General features: G+C 40.0%; 1 protein-coding gene across 10 annotated transcripts in view; it reads right to left on the bottom strand.

Annotated features, from left to right (window-relative positions):
* kdm4b (lysine (K)-specific demethylase 4B) overlaps positions 1-21,368 on the bottom strand; it is a 311,868-nt gene that overhangs the window by 275,719 nt on the left and 14,781 nt on the right. For all 10 annotated transcript variants that reach the window (XR_004221360.1, XM_012958227.3, XM_012958222.3 and 7 more), the window contains 1 exon segment: positions 4,096-4,252. Coding sequence is in view for 9 of the 10 variants with exons in the window: in XM_012958227.3 (XP_012813681.1) it covers positions 4,096-4,233 (138 nt within the window). In the remaining variant the exon portion in view is untranslated.

Genomic DNA, 21,368 nt, shown 5'->3' with positions numbered 1-21,368 from the left:
TCCTCCTATTGTTTAGTAAAAACGCCACACTTTTGGCTCACCTAATCAAATATTTACTCAGTCACAGAGTTTCGGCTAAACACCTCAGCCTTTTTCAAAGATTGCTATATATATATATGATATATATATATATATATATATATATATATATATATATATATATATATGATATATATATATATGATAGATATATATATATATATATATATATGATATATAGATATGATATATATATAGATATCTATATAGATATATGATAGATATTGTCATGATATAGGCCTGTAAGGGTTAATCAAGCAGGCCAAGGTATCACAAAAATCTTCCCCCATATGACAGAAACAGATGTATAACAGGCCTCTGGTCACTAGGGTCTGGAACCAGCCAAGTGTAAAGGCCTCACATCCTGGAATGCCCAACTCTAATCCCTGGCTGATAAGAGCCATGCCATGTGGGGGAGTGAAAGCCCACATGGGGGTGAATTAGAGTTCACCTTGGGACCCATCATAGGTGATGTGGAGGTCACACCATAACCCAAACTCACAAACATTTCTTGTCCCATAACCCATACTATTTATACTAGAGGTACCAAAACCTGAGTATATGTTTCATTTAAGATGGCCTTTCATACGGGTCCAAACATGGCTGGATTTGGGTTCTCGGTTTGTCAGATAGGAGTATCTGGGCAGGGGCAGGTCACACAGTAGTGATGTTTAGTCTGTATGGGACCGGTGGGATCATTTAGAATTGATGAATCTAATTTCACCTTTTTTATTATGTTCCCACAAGGAGTTATGGACATTGGTATCATTGAACCAGTCCATACACTCAGTCCATACACAGGAGGCCATAAAACTCACACCTGATAATGGTGACACCCCTTGCATTCCTGAGGGAGGGGGGAGTGTCCAGTTACCTGATCCCCTGCAAACTGGGATAAATAGTCAGCTCTTCTGCCTATACTCTGATATTCTGTGGAGGACCAATTTCTATTGGAAGTTTATCCTGTGGTTTCCCCTTGCCTCCAGGACTAGAAGGACTTTGCTTGGTATAGTATAGGACTTCTATATTTTTCCCTTTTATTTTAAAACTGTTTGTACTTGTTTTACCGTATGTCCTTTTTTGTAACATCTTGTTTTAAACTTGCACTGTTATACCTTTTATAATATTAAATATAAAATTTAATAAGTTTGTCCTTGATGCTCTAAAACGTACCTAACCTCCGAGTGTGTAACTGTGTTGTGTGCCTTAGCCCTCTGTATGCTGTGTGCTGATTAACCCTTTGACTGCTGGTAAGGAGTGTGTGTGTGTCGGCTCTTTACATTAACCCTTTCTCTACCAGTGTGCTTGGCATCTCTCATCGCCAGTGTAAGAAGTATGAGAGTGGTGGCAGCAAGTTGTGTATGAGTTTGTGAGCGTTGGTTGGTCTTTGGGGTGCTGTGATGCTAGTCTGACCTGTATGTCAGGTGTGTGAGATTGAGCAGGGGACCCTCTAGACAGCCATGCCTAAAGTCACGTGCGTCTGAAGTGGCGTAATCGTGACAGATATATATATATATATATATATATATATGATAGATATATAGATATATACATAACGTAAAGTTAGCTGTTCATGCGTTTTTAATACACAATTGATTGTTTTTGGAATATAACTCGGTGTTGCTGGTCTTTTTTTATATATATGATATAAATATATATATATATATATATATATAGCATGAAATAATCCATGGCCGGCACACCCTTAAAATTCAAAAAAATGTTTTATTGAAAACTCATTGTTTAAAAACCAACGTTTCGGTCCTCATTAGGACCTTTATCAAGGATAAAACAACGGTGTATCATCTCACATATAAATACCCTTGCAATCTAAACAGAGTGAAAAAGGTGCCCAATCCCCATTTCCAAACCATTATGTAATTAGCCAATGCTGTTACGTGTGCAGAAATTCAAACGGGCCAATGCTTGGCCTATATCAGTGCATATAGAATATGACAAACTCATTAAATAAACATAAACAAAGTGATCATGTCATAAAACAACCTTATATCACATAAAACCTAATATATAGCGTAATAACCATATGACATAAATAATTAAAAGTGTTTTGCCATAAAATACAATGTTAAAGTGCAATAATCATAAAACACACTTATAAAGGTGCAATATATATTCTCACCATACGGTGTCACCAGTGCATTAAGTGAGCTCATTTAGTGTCCATAAAAAACTTTTTTTCTTTTCAAAAAATGTCCCCTAGGTCCGAAAGTGGACAACAATGAAGTGTATTATGTATGTCAGTTCAGTCCCAACAGTAAAGAGGTCAAGAATACTATTATGAAATATTGGGACATCATATATACTGATGAACAACTGAAGTCCAAAATAGGTAGAAGGCCAAAGTTTAGTTATAGTAGGGGTAGAAATTTGAAAGAAATATTAAGCCCCACAGACCCGAGGGACAAATATGTTACACAAAGCTGCGCACATTTCCTGAGCCCGCGCCCTGGTGTATACAAATGCACAGGATGTGTGATGTGCAATTGTCTAATATTGGGGGCTCATTTTACTCACCCACATACAGGAAAGAAATACAGGATCAGGCAGCGCATGACATGTGAGTCAACTAATGTAGTATACATCATCAAATGTCCATGCGGGTTGCTGTATTGTGGTAAGACTGTGAGACAGCTCAAAGAGAGGATAGGCATGCACCGAGCGAGCATTAGAGCAGCCCTAGATCCAGAACGGACGACCAAGATTAAGAAAATGGAGGAGCACAAGCAAGATATTGCACAACAACCGGTTGCTAAGCACTGGGCCGAGGCAAAGCATGATGCTTCTTCATTCCGGTGTATGCCCATAGAGCAGATTGAAATACACCCTAGGGGTGGAGATAGCGGCAATAGACTGCTCAGGAGAGAAGCCTTTTGGATTAGTGAGTTAAATTGTGTGCACCCTCAAGGTTTAAATGGATGTTTAAATTTGAGCTGTTTTTTGACTTAGATAGATATTTTCAGGAGACTCTCTGTATATACCATTGTAGTATTTCCAAAAGGTGTCAGATAATAATTTTTTTAATGGACACTTACTATTGGGATAGAATTACAATATAGTATTTATTTTTTTCCCACAGGACATTTTTTGAAAAGAAAAAAAGTTTTTTATGGACACTAAATGAGCTCACTTGATGCACTGGTGACACCGTATGGTGAGAATATATATTGCACCTTTATAAGTGTGTTTTATGATTATTGCACTTTAACATTGTATTTTATGGCAAAACACTTTTAATTATTTATGTCATATGGTTATTACGCTATATATTAGGTTTTATGTGATATAAGGTTGTTTTATGACATGATCACTTTGTTTATGTTTATTTAATGAGTTTGTCATATTCTATATGCACTGATATAGGCCAAGCATTGGCCCGTTTGAATTTCTGCACACGTAACAGCATTGGCTAATTACATAATGGTTTGGAAATGGGGATTGGGCACCTTTTTCACTCTGTTTAGATTGCAAGGGTATTTATATGTGAGATGATACACCGTTGTTTTATCCTTGATAAAGGTCCTAATGAGGACCGAAACGTTGGTTTTTAAACAATGAGTTTTCAATAAAAAATTTTTTTGAATTTTAAGGGTGTGCCGGCCATGGATTATTTCATGCTAAATACTCAGATTTTGGCTGTGCACCCCACAGAATACTAAAAGCCTTGGAGTGCAGACACCATCAGGACTGATATATATATATATATATATATATACATACATATATACACACACACACATTGGTATGATATATACATGGGAAGGATCAAGATCCTAAATATGAATGAGAAAATGGAAGAGTGTTTTACAGCAAATATATACACTTGATAGTTGGAAACTAACCAAGCCCCACAAAAATATACCAGATGTTTAAATCATGTTGAGACAGCTAGAAAAATTTGGTATTTGGTGGTATTTGTCCCCGGATAGGATGCATAGAATTTATCCGAGTGAATCCAATAAATGTTGACAAGTTATTCAAGTTGCTATTTTTCAGGTGAATTTTATTTTCTGTTAAAAAAAATAAACTGACACTTACCTTAGCTAAACCAGCTCGGTGTGCACCCTGAGATTCAATGTAGGCCATATACTTTCCAAAGTCTTGGAACTCCTCTAAGGTAGGTCTAAAAGTCATGATCTTACAGCTGGGATTTTGTTGTGTGCCCTCTGATGCCATGGTAGAAAATAATGAGGGTCTGGAGCAGAAAAAAAAAAAACCACTTTAGTGATTTAGAATACTACTAAAAAGAAAAGTACATGAAAACAACATGCGGTACTACAAGTTAAAAGGTGCACTACACCTTTAAACTACATTTTTGAATGTTTAAGATTGACTTATTCTAAGAAAGTTCTTAATTGGTCTTATTCTTAGATATAAAATACTTCATTCAGCCTGCATCTAAGTAAGGGTAAAATTGTCAGGGAGTGACTCCCACAACAACAGCAGTGCTTATATATTACTGCATATCTTTTTGTTCAAATGCTGCTTGATTGGTAAGCTAATTAGACAATAGCAATCAGAAAACAGTTTATAGTGATGATGACATAATCCACAGAAAGATCAGTATCACTTCCCAAAATAGCCCCCATAATGCTACCAGGATGCTAAAGTCATGTTGGGGTGTCAGCTAAGGCAACTAAAACTGTAATTGGTTGGGGTCTGGGGGCCTTTTAAATATGTTTGCACCCCAGCCACTCTAATAATTCATTTTCATAGGAATGTGTCAGTATAGCTTAAAAATTCCAAGGTTAAGGAGCTGCAGACAAAAAAACTAAAAAAAACAAACCAGATTAAATTCAAATTGTCTCAGAATACCATTTTCTACATCATATATAAAGATGAAAATCTCCATACAACTACAAAAAAAAATCATATTATATATACACACACAGTGGATATAAAATGTCTACACACCCCTGATAAAATGTCAGGTTCCTTTGCTGAACAAAAATGAGATAAATAAGATAAATAATTTTAGAACTTTTTCTACCTTTAATGTGACCTATAAACTGTACCACTCAATTGAAAAACAAACTGAAATCTTTTAGGTGGAGGGAAGAAAACCAGAAAAACTAAAATAATGAGGTTGCATAAGTGTGCACACCCTTACACTAATACTTTGTTGAAGCACCTTTTGATTTTATTACAGCACTCAGTCTTTTTGGGTATGAGTCTATCAGCATGGCACATTTTGACTTTGCAAGATTTTCCCACTCTTCTTTGCAGAAACACTCCAAATCTGTCAGATTGTGAGGGCATCTCCTGTGCAAAGCCCTCTTCAGATCACCCCACAGATTTTCAATCGGATTCAGGTCTGGGCTCTGGTTGGGTCATTCCAAAACTTTAATCTTCTTCCAGCTAAGCCATTCCTTTGTTGATTTGAATGTATGCTTTGGGTCGTCACGCTGAAAGATGACGTTCCTCCTCATGTTCAGCTTTCTAGCAGAAGCCTGAAGGTTTTGTGCCAATATTGACTGGTATTTGGAACTGTTCATAATTCCCTCTATCTTAACTAAGGCCCCAGTTCCAGCTGAAGAAAAACAGCCCAAAACAAAGATGCTGCCACCACCATGCTTCACTGTAGGTATGGTGTTCTTTTGGTGATGTGCAGTATTTTTTGGAATTATGGCCAGAAAGTTCAGCCTTGGTTTCATCAGACCATAACACCTTTTCCCACATGCTTTTGGGAGACTTCAGATGTGTTTTTGCAAAATGTAGCCTGGCTTGGATGTTTTTCTTCGTAAGAAAGGGCTTTCGTCTTGCCACTCTACCCCTAGCCCAAGACATATGAAGAATACGGGAGATTGTTGTCACATATACCACACAGCCAGTACTTGCCAGATATTCCTGCAGCTCCTTTAATGTTGCTGTAGGCCTCTTAGTAGCCTCCCTGACCAGTTTTCTTTTCGTCTTTTCATCAATTTTGGAGGGACGTCTAGTTCTTGGTAATGTCACTGTTGTGCCATATTTTCTTCACTTGATGATGATTGTCTTCACTGTGTTCCATGGTATATCTAATGCCTTGAAAATTCTTTTGTACCCTTCTCCTGACTGATATCTTTTAACAATGAGATCCCTCTGATGCGTTGGAAGCGCTCTGTGGACCATGGCTTTTGCTGTGGGATGCGACTAAAAAAATGTCAGGAAAGACCAACTAAAGCAGCTGAACTTTATTTGAGGTTAATCAGAGGCACTTTAAATGATGGCAGGTGTATGCTGACTCCTATTTAACATTATTTTGAATGTGATTGCTTAATTCTGAACACAGCTACATCCCCAGTTAGAAGAGGGTGTGCAACCACATTATTTTAGTTTTTTTGGTTTTCTTCCCTCCACCTAAAAGAGTTCAGTTTGTCAATTGAGTGGTACAGTTTATAGGTCCCATTAAAAGTGGAAAAAGTTCTGAAATTATTTTTTGTCTCATTTTTGTATAGCACAGGAACCTGAAATTTTACCAGGGGTGTGTAGACTTTTTATATCCACTGTATGCCATAATCATTTGTCTCTATGCACATATATGTTTCTAGCAAAGTTTTGGGCAGCACATACAGTAAATGCAAACATGGGGACAAATTTAGGCTTATGGAGACTTCTAAGAAATATGTTACTGACTTTGCACATATAAGTTGCCATGGCAACAGTGTGCTACTAAAGAAGAATTGTCTATTTGTTAATTTTCTTGCTGCTTTTGTTTTTTAGTACAGGGGTCCCCAAGCGCCGGGCCAGGGACCAGTTCTGGGCCGTGGACGGCATGAAAGTGGGCCGCATCAGTTCCCGCAGCACACAAAAACCATGCGACGCACACCTAAATGAGCTAATGAACGCGCTCATAAAGGAGCAATCATACCGCACAACACCCCCCCACCCCAGCGCTTCGCATGTATAATGCGCCTGAAGTTCGCGCCTTTCCCCCCGTTCCGTGGAAAAATTATTTTACCTTGGTGCTAAAAAGGTTGGGGACCCCTGGTTTAGTATGTCTCACCCTTGATAATTGCACATTTTTTTAGAATGGGAGAGGTGGTTTTCTCACTGTTTATTTGTGGGTACATATGTTCTTGAGAGAGGTCACACGGTAGTGACCAAAACATTAGACTTTGCATAGGATTACATAAATATCTTTATTTGCCAAACTCTTTTCTTGCTTACATTTTATTTTCTTGCAGCTGTTTCTTACATTGTGTGCATCTCTGTTTTTTGCGTATATGTGGCAGAAACACACAATAGAAAGATCAAAAGAAACTATCTGGCAAGAATAATTTTAAAAACATAATTACATAGTTACATAGGGTTGCAAAAAAAGTCCAGAGTCCATCAAGTTTAGCAGCCAGTAGTAGTGAATGACACTGCCCTGGAATTAGACAACTTGTTATCTACAAAAATCCCCAAATCCTTCTCAGTTAAGGATACCTCAAAACACTACCATTTAGTGTATAACTCGGGTTTATATTATTTCTACCAAAGTGCATAACTTAGCAAATTTTAACATTGAACCTCATTTTCCATTTTGTGACCAGTTTTCCAATTTTGTGCAAAGTGGCAGCATCCTGCATTTAACTTATAGTTTTTCAATATTTAGTAAAAGTATGGGATCCATTATCCGGAAACCTATTATCCAGAAAGTTCCGAATTACAGAAAATCCATCTCCCATAGAATCCATTATAAGCAAAAAATTCTAATTTTTAAAATGAATTTCCTTTTTGTCTTTAATAAAAAAACAAAACAAAACCCAGTAGCTTGTGTTGATCCTAACTATATATTTAATCCTTACTGGAGGCAAAACAATCCTATTGGGCATATTTAATGTTTAAACAATTTTTTAGTAGCCTTAAGGTATCGATATTTAAATCATGGAAAATATCTTATCCGAACATCCCCAGGTCCTGAGCATTCTGGATAATAGGACCAATACCTTTATCGTCAGCAAAATTAGAAACAGTACTTTTTATGCCCACCTCCAGGCCATTAATAAAACAAGTTAAAGAGCTAAGGACCAAGGACTGACCCCTGCGGTACTTCACTAGCAACAATGACCCAATTAGAAAATGTTCCATTTACCACCATTCTTTGTAATCTATCCTTCAGTCAGTTCTCTATCCAATTACAAATATGTTGCAGGCCAATATTCCTCGATTTTATCATTAAAGGAAAAATAAGACTAACATTTTTTAAGTAAAAAAGCTATTCTACCCTGCACCATAACTGCTCTATCCTGCAAACCACTTAGTATTTTAAAATGCTTTAATAGAAAATACCTGCTAAAACTTGGCTTCCTGTCAATTGAACTACGGCGATAAGGCAAAGGAAGGAGCTGCATCCACTATACGACGATTGATTGATCGAGCCTAGCCTTCTTTCTATATAGAAAGGAGTCAGGCTAGGCTGGATCAATCGATCGTCACAGTGGATGCAGCTCCTTCTTTCGCCTTATCGCCGTAGTTCAATTGACAGGAAGCCAAGTTTTAGCAGGTATTTTCTATTAAAGCATTTAAAATACAAAGTGGTTTTCAGGATAGGGCAGTTATTGGTGCAGGGTAGAATAGCTTTTTTACTTGAAAAAATTTAGTGTTACATTTCCTATAACTTTCTGTGCAGTACTGTATCAAATGCTTTAGTAAAGTCCAAATAAATGACATCCACTTCCATCCCAGCATTGAGGTTCCAGCTCACCTTCTCATAAAAGGACATGAAATTAGTCTGCCACGATCTGTTACGCATAAAACCATGCTGGCAACCATGCTGGCTCTGACTTTCAATGTATTCAATTATCCTATCCCTTAGTACCCCTTCCAATAGATTTCCTGTTTCCTACCACTGATGTCAGCCTAACGAGCCTATAGTTTTTAGGCTGAGAATGGATCGCGTTTTAAATAATGACACCACATTAAAAAATTTGCCAGTCTCTCGATACCATGCCAGACCTCAATGAATCTTGAAAAATGAAGTGAAGATGTCGCATAGTCACAGAGCTAAAGTCATTTAATACCCTGGGATGAATACCATTAGATGTCCATGTATGAGTAGTTATATTACTAGAATTAAAGGAGAAGGAAAGTCACTTTGGCATATTACTGCCAATAGATTCGCCACATTAATGCCACCTAGAACAATACATATTTATTCTGCAGAAAGCATTAACATACCTGAGTAAAGAGCCCTAGAAGCTTTCTCGGTTTGCTTAAGACAGCAGCTGCCATTTTAAATAGCTTCATGTTTGCAGTCTAAACATTATAGCTCAGATCACACATTCCTAAGGGAGGGGGAAGGGAGTTATTAGCATTTTTGTGGGAGGGGGGAGCAGGAGAGGGGAGAGAGGTGAGAACTGCACAGACTCTGGCCATGAGAATTAAGGATTTTTCTGAGAGGAAGTCAGATACACAAACAACATGTTTACAAAAAATGAGACAAGAAATCCTGTGTTTCTTTTGATAGAAGACTCAGTGCAGCGTTTCTGTGAGTGCTTTTGGCTGTATTTACATAGACTTTTGTGATAAAGCTTAGTGTTTACCTTTCCTTCTCCTTTAATTGTATGTAAAGGGGAAATATACCACAAATTTTTACAATGCACTAAACCATGTCAAATAATGTAAAATAGAAGTGCTTTTATTTTAATAAATTTGGGTTCAAATATGTGTATAACTGCTTGAAACTGTGCTCTACCCACCCCTTTTGCAAGCTTCCGGTTTAGACTCTTCAGTATGTGCTTGAGAGCAGCCTGCCCTGATCTACTTTACTAACAGAGCAGCATCTACTTAAAGTGCAGTGAATATGCACAGGGTGGGCAGTGCTGTGTGTGATGTCACCGGCAGTCTGCTCTGCTCATGCCCCTCCCTTCCCGATTGCTATGATCGTTCCTCTCTGTGCTGTTTGTTCACCCCCCTCCAACTGAGTGGTTCCCTCTGTCTCCCTCTGTGCTCAGATCGGTCCCACCTACCTGATAGTCTCTCAGATCGTTCTTCCCCTCCTCCCATCTGCTCCGATTGTTCCTCTAGCTCTGTGCCCTGCTATTAACTTTATAAGGTAAAACAAACAACTACTAAAAATCAACAGTACATACTAATGTGAACTGTTTGCATATCTTTTAAATTTTAATAATAGATGCAGGGAGTTGCATAGTGTGTAACAATGTTTTATAGACTATAGATTGTTATGTCCACTTGGGCACGTTCATTTGTGAATCATGCACATTTGCATTAAAAAATACCATTGCATTATAAACAAAGGAAAATGTTACTATTATATTATTTTACAACTAAGCTTATTGATCAATAACTAGCTTATTGATCTGGCAGGAGCACAAGCAAAACTATGCAGCCAGGGAGCAGAGAGACACAGAAGGAGGAAACTGGAAGGGGTTTTCCCTGCTACTGTTGAGTTAGGCCTGTCAGTCAGTGCTGTGACCACTTCCTGTGGGAGACTGAAGCGACACTCCCACCTTTCATTTCTCTCTGGCTTCAGACTTGAGAGGTTGTCTATGCAGCTCTCATATGATGACAGTTTTAGGAGGTAAAATGCTCTCAAAACATCTTTTTTCTGCATCATTTCACATTTTGAGGGAGGATGAATATTATAACTGAATATGAACTTTATATAAAATGTCTCCTTTAAAGGGAAGCCTTCCTTAGCCGGTTTATCAGCAATTACAGTTCCGAATGGCTGCTTTTACATTGTTCTAATCAACCAACTGTAATTTTGGCCCCTCCTTTGCTGAAGCGCTTATAGTTATCCCTATAGCTGGTCGAGATCAGAAGGTAGGAGGCTAGGCCGCTCATACCGCCCGATATCACTTATCAACACAGATGCTTAAGTATTGGCCAGACTTACAATGGCAGTGGAAGACTTAACCCTTTAAGAGTCACAGGACGTAGAATCTACGTCCTGCTGCACTTCCGGGTCGCTCCCTGCCCTAGACAACAAGCAGAGGCGGGGAACAAGTGGCCCCTGGGGTGATATCACCCAGGGGCCCCATAGGAAAAGCCAGGCACGTTGTTTCTACGTGTCTGACATTTCCTGCTCCCCCCCTTCCTCCCCTCCCTCAGCACACTCATCGATCACAGAAAGAAACTGCAGCTCTGGTTCCTGTGACCCTCCTCCAGAAAGATCTGTGTGACTGCTTGTCCCAGGTAAGTGTTAAAAATCACACAAACACACACAAATTACACTAATACACACTTATAACTTACACACACACATACATTTTCGGGGGGGGGGTGGGGGTTTCACATATTCACAGCAATTACAGCAGACATGCATTTTGCCAAGTGTACACGTACACTTATTCACATCATTTTTTTTCTTGCCTGAAAAAAATGTTTTATTGCCATTGCAGATAGCGTATTCGCTAACTGCACTGCACAATACGTTTTGTGTATTATTTTGGTGTTTTTTGTGTGATATTGGTGCATTTTTAGTCATTTTATTGCATTTACAGTTATGCATAGTTGTTTGCTTGACTTTGTCTGTAAAGCTAATTTGCCCAAGCCAAAATACTCACACTGTGATTCTGACTGCAGAAATCACTAAGAAAAAAAAAACATTGATTTTAGTGATTTTTTGGGGGGGATTTTAGCTATTTTATTGCATTTCACATTGTTCTTTGTTACTTGTCTTTGCACATGGACATTTTTCTGCTGTATTTCAATTTTGCTTCCTCTGTACACACCACAGTTTGGTAAATCTATGTATATTGGGCATAAAACTGTTCAGTAGTTTGCGGTAGAAAGAAGTATTTCCCCATTTTTGTCAGAATGTGTATTTTCGGAAAATATATGGTTTTCTAGGGTCTTCGTACTGTTAGGGGGTCTTATGGCACATAATACACATGCCAATAGGTTATATTGCAGCGTATTCACTTTGTATGCACTAACTTACTTTTGGGGTCTCTAAATGCCAGATACATCGTTGATTCTATGCACAGTGGGCATCAAACTGTTCAGTGGACCCTTGGCTTTCATACTTAGGATGTGTTTTCTTGGTACTTAATGTTACATGAGAGATAAGGTGCTAGAGAGTGGAAGGTTTGTTACCATTTTCAGGTATTTCATCACAACCGCCATTTTTGGGCAAGCATTGCGATTCTGTAATTTGAAGTAGAAAACCATGGGTACTCATTTTGAATTCGCCCGAAAGTGTACTTTCCAAAAATATATGGTTTTGGGGGGGTCAATGTATTTTTTTGGTGTTTTTACCCCACAAAAATGCAGTAAATGTGTTGAATTTTCAGTAGCTAAAGAGATCTCTGGGGCAATTTGTATGCACTAACTTCCTTTTGGGGTCTCTAAATTCCAGATACTTTAGTAATCCTATGCACAATGGGCATCAAACTGTTCGGTGGACCCTTGGCTTTCATATTTAGGATGTGTTTTCTTGGTACCTAACGCTATGTGGGAGATATGATGCTTGAAAGTGGAAGCTTGGAGGTGATTTTTTTTGAATTTTCATAATTTTTTTATAGAAACTGCTAAATTTAAGAAACCATTGCTGTTTGGTACTTAGGAGTTGGAAGACATGGTTACGCATTTCAGATTCGGCAGAATGTGTAATTTTCAAAAATATATGGTTTCCTGAGGTAAACCAAATGTTCCGGGATTTTTGGCTTTGGAATCTAAAGCAAGCCGTATTTTGCTGTAATGCTTTGAAAATTTGGTAATTTACTGCTGGAGATTTTGATCTATAGAAGTCAGAAATCTCCATAAAACTATACATATCAGGTATTGGCACATTCGGGAGACATGAAGCTTTCCAAGTCAGTTGAATTTTTGTCCATAAAATAAAATAAAATATGTTTCTGGAATAAATCCCTATATCATGAAAAATATACAAAAAAAAACAAAAAACCAATATATAGTTTGCCTACCTAAACTTAACCCCCCCAGTAAATGCCCCTAAAATGAGAGAGCACAGAATGTTAACAAAACGTCTAGCACAGAGGGGAAGCGAAATGTGAAATTCTGCTGGCACTTAAAGGGGATATATAGCATACATTTTTAAAATGCACTAAACCATGTAAAAAACTGTAAAATAGAAGTGCTTTTATTTTGGGTTCAAATATGTCCAAAACAGCTTGAAAACTGTGCTCTACCCAGATCTTATGCCAGCTTCCGGTTTAGACTCTTCAGTATATGGCTCAGAGCCGCTGGCCCAGATAGACTTCAATGACACCACCTCACCTACTTAAAGTGAAGTGAATATTCTAGAGTGGGTGGGACTTAGCGATGTCACAGACAGTCCATTCCTTTCTCCCCCCCCCACCCACCCCTGGCAGCAGCACAAGCACAGAGACACAGAAGGAGGGAGGGGCTTTCCCTGCTGCTGCTGAGTAAAGCCTGTCAGTCAGTGCTGTGACCAGTTCCTGTGGGAGACTGAAGGACACTCCGATGTCTCATTTTGCTCTGGCTTCAGACTTGAGTGGTTGTCTCTGCAGCTCTCATATAATGGCAGTTTTAGGAGGTAAAATGCTTTCAAAACAGCTTTCTTTCTGCATCATTTCACATTTTGAGGGAAGATGAATATTATAACTGAATATGAACTAAAATGTCTCCTTTAAAGGGTTAATGCACCAGACCAAGCGGGCTTCATGTCTGGCAGGGCCACGGATTTAAACCTCTATCGCCTGTTCCCTAACCTCTAAATCCCCCACGCCAACAGGGGTACCAGAGTAGTGGCCTCTCTCGACTGGGACTACTTGTGGTAGGTCTTGTGGATAATTGGCCTAGGGCGCCGGTTCCTCCAGTGGGTAAAATTACTCTACAAAAGTTGTTTACACGTCATTCTCATGCTGGTACCAGTATTAAATGTATGTTTACCAATGCAAGGAGTCTGATTGGTAAAATGGGAGAGCTGGAGGTACTGGCGTTGGAGCGGAAATATGACGTGATTGGAGTTGCTGAAACTTGGTTGAACGAGTTGCATGACTGGGCAGTTAATATTGGGGGTTATACATTGTTTCGGAGGGAGAGGGGCAATAGAAAAGGAGGAGGAGTGTGTCTGTTTATTAAGCAGGAATTAAAAGCAAATATGGAAGTGATGGGGGTAACAGAGGGAGCTGAATCCTTATGGGTTGAGCTTCTCACAGATAGTAAAGAATCTACCAAACTAATTGTAGGGGTATGCTATAGACCCCCTAATGTAAGCGAAGAGGAGGAGGCCCAGCTCCTGTTGCAAATAGAAAAGGCTGCTAGTTTGGGGCAGGTGATAATAATGGGGGATTTTAATTACCCTGATATTGACTGGAGCCATAGTACTGCCAGGACAGTAAATGGGAACAAGTTTATAAACTTGCTGCATGACAACTTTATGGCACAGGTTGTTGAGGAGCCAACCAGGAACCATGCTATACTGGATCTAGTGTTCTCTAATGACCCAGAACGTATAGCAAATGTGCAAGTGGTTGAACCCCTGAGTAATAGTGATCATAATGTTATTTCATTTGATGTTTGGTGCAGGAAACAAATTTACACTGGTGCAACAAAGACACTGAATTTTAGGAAGGCAAATTTTAGCTCCTTAAGGGCAGCGCTTCAGGGCATAGATTGGGGCATTATGTTTTCTGATAAAAACACAGAGCAGAAATGGTTGTCATTTAAAATGATATTAAATCATTACTGTTCTCAATTTATTCCATTAATAAGAAAAAGTAGAAGTGTTAAGAATCACCCTATGTGGCTTAACTCTGAGGTAAAGAAGTTAATAGGGAAAAAAAGGAAAGCTTTTAAGAAATATAAGTCAGAGGGGACAGTAGCTGCGTTTAATGGATATAAAAACTATAACAAGTGTTGTAAAGCAGCAATCTGAAAGGCAAAGATAGAAAATGAGGAGCGCTTCGCGGCCGAGGCCAAGACTAACCCCAAAAAGTTTTTTAAGTATATTAATAGTAAAAAGATGCAGGTTGAGGGTGTGGCCCCATTGAGTTATAGTAACAATATGGTTACAGCGGATACAGAAAAGGCAGATGTGCTTAACCAGTTATTTTCTTCTGTGTATACAGTAGAGGAGCCAGAGTGCCAAGTCCCACCCAATAGCTGCACTGTTGCCTCAGCTCCAACTACACAGTGGTTGACACAGGTTACACACGATAAATGTAAACAAGGCACCGGGGCCAGATGGAATACACCCTCGGGTACTGAGAGAGCTAGGGGCAGAATTACAGTGGCCTCTGTTTCTGATATTCTCAGACTCGCTTTCATCAGGTATGGTACCTAGGGATTGGAAGAAGGCGAATGTCATTCCTATATTTAAAAAGGGAGTAAGATCTCAGCCTGGCAATTATAGGCCTGTAAGTTTGACATCCGTGGTGGGCAAGTTATTTGAAAGCTTGTTAAGGGATCACATACAAAATTATGTACTGGAGAATGCCATTATGAGCAGTAATCAGCATGGCTTTATGAAGGACAGGTCATGTCAGACCAATCTAATTGCTTTTTATGATGTGTAAGTAAGAAGTTGGACAGTGGGGATGCAGTTGAGATATAATCTATTTGGATTTTGCCAAAGCATTTGATACCGTTCCCCACAAACGACTGCTTTCTAAGCTAAGGTCTATTGGTCTTAGTGAAGTCATTTGCACATGTATAGAAAACTGGCTACAGGATCGGGTACAGAGGGTGGTTGTTAATGGCACATTCTCTACTTGGAGTAAGGTTCTCAGTGGGGTCCCTCAGGGTTCTGTACTGGGTCCACTTTTGTTTAATTTGTTCAAAAATGACCTAGGGGAGGGTATTATGAGTAATGTATCAGCGTTTGCAGATGACACAAAACTCTGCAGACCAGTCAATTCTATCCAGGATGTGACATCCTTGCAGAAGGATCTTAACCAACTGGCAATCTGGGCAGCTGAGATTTAATGTGGATAAATGTAAGGTCATGCATCTGGGATGTAAAAAATATGCAAGCCCCGTATACCCTTAATGAGACTGCACTAGGCAAATCCATAATGGAGAAGGACCTTGGAGTCCTTGTAGATAATAAACTTTGCTGTAGCAAGCAATGGCAGCTGCAAAGGCAAACAAGGTTTTGAGCTGTATTAAAAGGGGTATAGATTCACGGGAGGAGGGAGTTATTCTTCCCCTTTACAGAGCGCTGGTAAGGCCCCATCTAGAATATGCTGTTCAGTTCTGGTCTCCAGTGCTCAAACGGGACATTATTGAGTTAGAGAGGGTCCAGAGAAGGGCAACTAAGTTGGTAAAGGGTATGGAAAGTCTCAGTTATGAAGAAAGACTGGCCAAGTTGGGTCTGTTTACACTGGAGAAGAGGCATCTCCGGCAAATTAGAGAGGCTTCAGATGGGGTTTTTTGCCTTCCTCTGGATCAACTAGTAGTTAGACAGGTTATATATAGGCATTATGGTTGAACGTGATGGACGCATGTCTTTTTTCAACCCAACTTACTATGCTACTATGTAACATAGTAACATAGTAAGTTGGGTTGAAAAAAGACATATGTCCATCAAGGGGAAAAAATTCCTTCCTGACTCCAAGATGGCAATCGGACCAGTCCCTGGATCAACTAGTACTAAGAGCTATCTCCCATAACCCTGTATTCCCTCACTTGCTAAGAATCCATCCAGCCCCTTCTTAAAGTTATATAATGTATCAGCCAGCACGACTGATTCGGGGAGGGAATTCCAGAACTTCACAGCTCTCACTGTAAAAAATCCTTTCCGAATGTTTAAATGGAACCTCCCTTCTTCTAAACGAAGTGGGTGCCCTCGTGTCCGTTGGAAGGACCTACTGGTAAATAAAACATTAGAAAGGTTATTATATGATCCCTTTATATATTTATACATAGTTATCATGTCACCTCTTAAGCGCCTCTTCTCCAGTGTAAACAGACCCAACTTGGCCAGTCTTTCTTCATAACTGAGACTTTCCATACCCTTTACCAGCTTAGTTGCCCTTTTCTGGACCCTCTCTGACTCAATAATGTCCCGTTTGAGCACTGGAGACCAGAACTGAACAGCATATTCTAGATGGGGCCTTACCAGCGCTCTGTAAAGGGGAAGAATAACCCCCTCCTCCCGTGAATCTATACCCCTTTTAATACAGCTCAAAACCTTGTTTGCCCTTGCAGCTGCTGCCTGGCATTGCTTGCTACAGCCAAGTTTATTATCTACAAGGACTCCAAGGTCCTTCTCCATTATGGATTTGCCTAGTGCAGTCCCATTAAGGGTATACGGGGCTTGCATATTTTTACATCCCAGGTGCATGACCTTACATTTATCCACATTAAATCTCATCTGCCACTTAGCTGCCCAGATTGCCAGTTGGTCAAGATCCTGCTGCAAGGATGTCACATCCTGGATAGAATTGACTGGTCTGCAGAGTTTTGTGTCATCTGCAAACACTGATACATTACTCATAATACCCTCCCCTAAGTCATTTATGAACAAATTAAACAAAAGTGGACCCAGTACAGAACCCTGAGGGACCCCACTGAGGACCTTATTCCAAGTAGAGAATGTACCATTAACAACCACCCTCTGTACCCGATCCTGTAGCCAGTTTTCTATCCATGTGCAAACGACTTCACTAAGACCAATATGCCTTAGCTTAGAAAGCAGTCGTTTGTGGGGAACGGTATCAAATGCTTTGGCAAAATCCAAATAGATTATATCTACTGCATCCCCACTGTCCAGCTTCTTACTTACCTCATCATAAAAAGCAATTAAATTGGTCTGGCATGACCTGTCCTTCATAAAGCCATGCTGATTACTGCTCATAATGCCATTCTCCAGTACATATTTTTGAATGTGATCCCTTAACAAGCCTTCAAATAACTTGCCCACCACGGATGTCAAACTTACAGGCCTATAATTGCCAGGCTGAGATCTTACTCCCTTTTTAAATATGGGAATGACATTCGCCTTCTTCCAATCCCTAGGTACCATACCTGATGAAAGAGAGTCTGAGAATATCAGAAACAAGGGCCACTGCAATTCTGCCCCTAGCTCTCTCAGTACCCGAGGGTGTATTCCATCTGGCCCAGGTGCCTTGTTTACAGTTATCGTGTGTAACCCTTTAAGCACCATATCCTGTGCCAACCACTGTGTAGTTGGAGCTGAGGCAACAGTGAAGCTATTGGGTGGGACTTGGCCCACTGGCTCCTCTACTGTATACACAGAAGAAAATAACTGGTTAAGCACATCTGCCTTTTCTGTATCAGCTGTAACCATATTGTTACTATAACTCAATGGGGCCACACCCTCAACCTGCATCTTTTTACTATTAATATACTTAAAAAGCTTTTTGGGGTTAGTCTTGGTCTCGGCCGCGATGCGCTCCTCATTTTCTATCTTTGCCTTCCGGATTGCTGTTTTACAACACTTGTTATAGTGTTTATAATCATTAAACGCATCTACTGTCCCCTCTGACTTATATTTCTTAAAAGCTTTCCTTTTTTTCCCTATTAAGCCACATAGGGTGATTCTTAACACTTCTACTTTTTCTTATTAATGGAATGAATTGAGAACAGTAATGATTTAATATCATTTTAAATGACAACCATTTCTGCTCTGTGTTTTTATCAGAAAACATAATGCCCCAATCTATGCCCTGAAGCACTGCCCTTAAGGAGCTAAAATTTGCCTTCCTAAAATTCAGTGTCTTTGTTGCCCCCGTGTAAATTTGTTTCCTGCACCAAACATCAAATGAAATAAAATTATGGTCACTATTACACAGGGGTTCAACCACTTGCATATTTGCTATACGTTCTGGGTCATTAGAGATCACTAGATCTAGTATAGCATGGTTCCTGGTTGGCTCCTCAACAACCTGTGCCATAAAGTTGTCATGCAGCAAGTTCATAAACTTGTTCCCATTTACTGTCCTGGCAGTACTATTGCCCCAGTCAATATCAGGGTAATTAAAATCCCCCATTATTATCACTTGCTCCAAACTAGCAGCCTTTTCTATTTGCAACAGGAGCTGGGCCTCCTCTTCTTCGCTTACATTAGGGGGTCTATAGCATACCCCTACAATTAGTTTGGTAGATTCTTTACTATCTGTGAGAAGCTCAACCCATAAGGATTCAGTTCCCTCTGTTACCCCCATCACTTCCTCCTTAATATTTGCTTTTAATTCCTGCTTAATGAACAGACACACTCCTCCTCCTTTTCTATTGCCCCTGTCCCTCCGAAACCATGTATACCCCCCAATATTAACTGCCCAGTCATGAGACTCATTCAACCAAGTTTCAGCAACTCCAATCACATCATATTTCCGCTCCAACGCCAGTACCTCCAGCTCTCCCATTTTACCAGTCAGACTCCTTGCATTGGTAAACATACATTTAATACTGGTTCCGGCGTGAGAATGACGTGTAAACAACTTATGGGCCTCCCTGCCATTATCAGTATCCCGAAGCAAGTCTCCTCCCCAATTTTCCCTTTCTATGCTTCCTACCTCATCTATCCTGTCTACCACAGAATTTCCCGCTGCACCCTCCCTCCCCACTCCTAGTTTAAAACTCCTCCAACCCGCTAGCCATCTTTTCCCCCAAAGCAGCTGCCCCATCATCATTGAGGTGCAGCCCATCCCTGGCAAAGAGCTTGTAGCCGATTAAGAAATCCCCAGTAGCCAAGGTCAGGGTAAATATCATCTCGCCACCGTTCCGCTTATACAGAGGAACTAGGCAGGTGTGTCCCCTCTCCCCAGTCCTCTTTGCATTAGCAATTCAGCCCCTGGCCATCAGATTACGAAACAACACAGATATAAAAGGACTTCAATACACCATTATTATGGAGAGGATGTAACTCTTTGAAGATGACATACTGATATACTTAGCAGACCCAGCAAACTCACAATCTACTCTCCGTCTACTCTCCTAGAGGTTATGCAGAATTTTGGCAAGTTCTCTGGACTGAAAATTAACTGGGGACGAGTTCCAACTCCACCATATTTTTCCCAACCCAGAGATACAGGCCCTACAAAATACACCTCTAATGAAGGTCACAATGTTTAAATAATTGTGGGTGCAGATACACACAGAGCCTCACCTATTCATACAGCTAAATATGAACCCTTTAATGAACACTCTTTCTTTAACACTCAAGAACTGGGTAAAGCTACCACTTTCTCTGTGGGGGCAAGTGAACATCATCAAAATGATATATCTACCAAAATTTCTCTACATATTTCACAACACCCTGTTTATCATCACCCTCTCTCTCTTTAAACTGATCAACCCATTTATATGAGCAAACAAGACACATTGCATCTCCTGGGTGAGACTGACCTCCCCCATAGCCAAAGGGGAGCTAGGGCTTCCTCATTTCTATTTTTATTATTTGGCCTCTCAGATATACAGTGAGGAACATAAGTATTTGAACACCCTGCAATTTTCATGCAAGTTCTCCCGCTTAGAAATCATCTAGGGGTCAATTCACATTGTAGGCGCATTCCCACTGTGAGAGAAAGCATTTAAAACAAAAATTCAGGAATCACATTGTATGATTTTTAAAGAATGTATTTGTATTGCACTTCTGCACATAAGTATTTCAACACCTGGCAATCAGCAAGGATTCTGGCTCTGAAAGACCTGTTACTCTGCCTTTAAAAAGTCCACCTCTTCTCCACTCAATCTAAATTAGTAGCACCTATTCGAGCTCTTTAAAGACACCTGTCCACCCCACAGTCAGTCAGACTCCAACTACTACCATGAGCAAGACCAAAGAGCTGTCAAAAGACACCAGAGACAAAATTGTGGACCTCCACAAGGCTGGAAAGGGCTACGGGGCAATTGCCAAGCAGCTTGGTGAAAATAGATCAACTGTTGGAGCAATTGTTAGAAAATGGAAGAGGCTAAAGACTACGGTCAGTCTCCCTAGGACTGGGGCTCCATGCAAGATCTCACCTCATGGGGTATCACTGATAATAAGAAAGGTGAGGAATCAGCCCAGAACTACAAGGGAGGAGCTGGTCAATGCCATGAAGAGAGCTGGGACCACAGTTTCAAAGGTCACTGTCGGTAGAACACTACGCAGTCATGGTTTCAAATCATGCGTTGCACAGAAAGTTCCCCTGCTCAAGTCATCACATGTCCAGGCCCGTCTGAAGTTTGCCAATGACCATCTGGATGGTCCAGAGGAGGCATAGGAGAAAGTCATGTGGTCAGACGAGGCCAAAGTAGAACTTTTTGGTCTAAACTTCGCCGTGTTTGGAGGCAAAATAAGGATGAGTTGCAGAACACCATCCCTACTGTGAAGCATGGGGGTGGTAACATCATGCTTTGGGAGTACTTTTCTGCAAAGGGGACAGGATGACTGCACTGTATTAAAGGAGAATGCAAGTCAAAATTTAAAAAGCATACTGCCCAATAGT

The sequence above is a fragment of the Xenopus tropicalis genome, chromosome 1 (genome assembly GCF_000004195.4).
Source record: "Xenopus tropicalis strain Nigerian chromosome 1, UCB_Xtro_10.0, whole genome shotgun sequence".
Taxonomy (NCBI): domain Eukaryota; kingdom Metazoa; phylum Chordata; class Amphibia; order Anura; family Pipidae; genus Xenopus; species Xenopus tropicalis.
The sequence above is the reverse complement of the archived record's forward strand: the minus strand, read 5'-3'. Positions and strand labels throughout refer to the sequence as shown.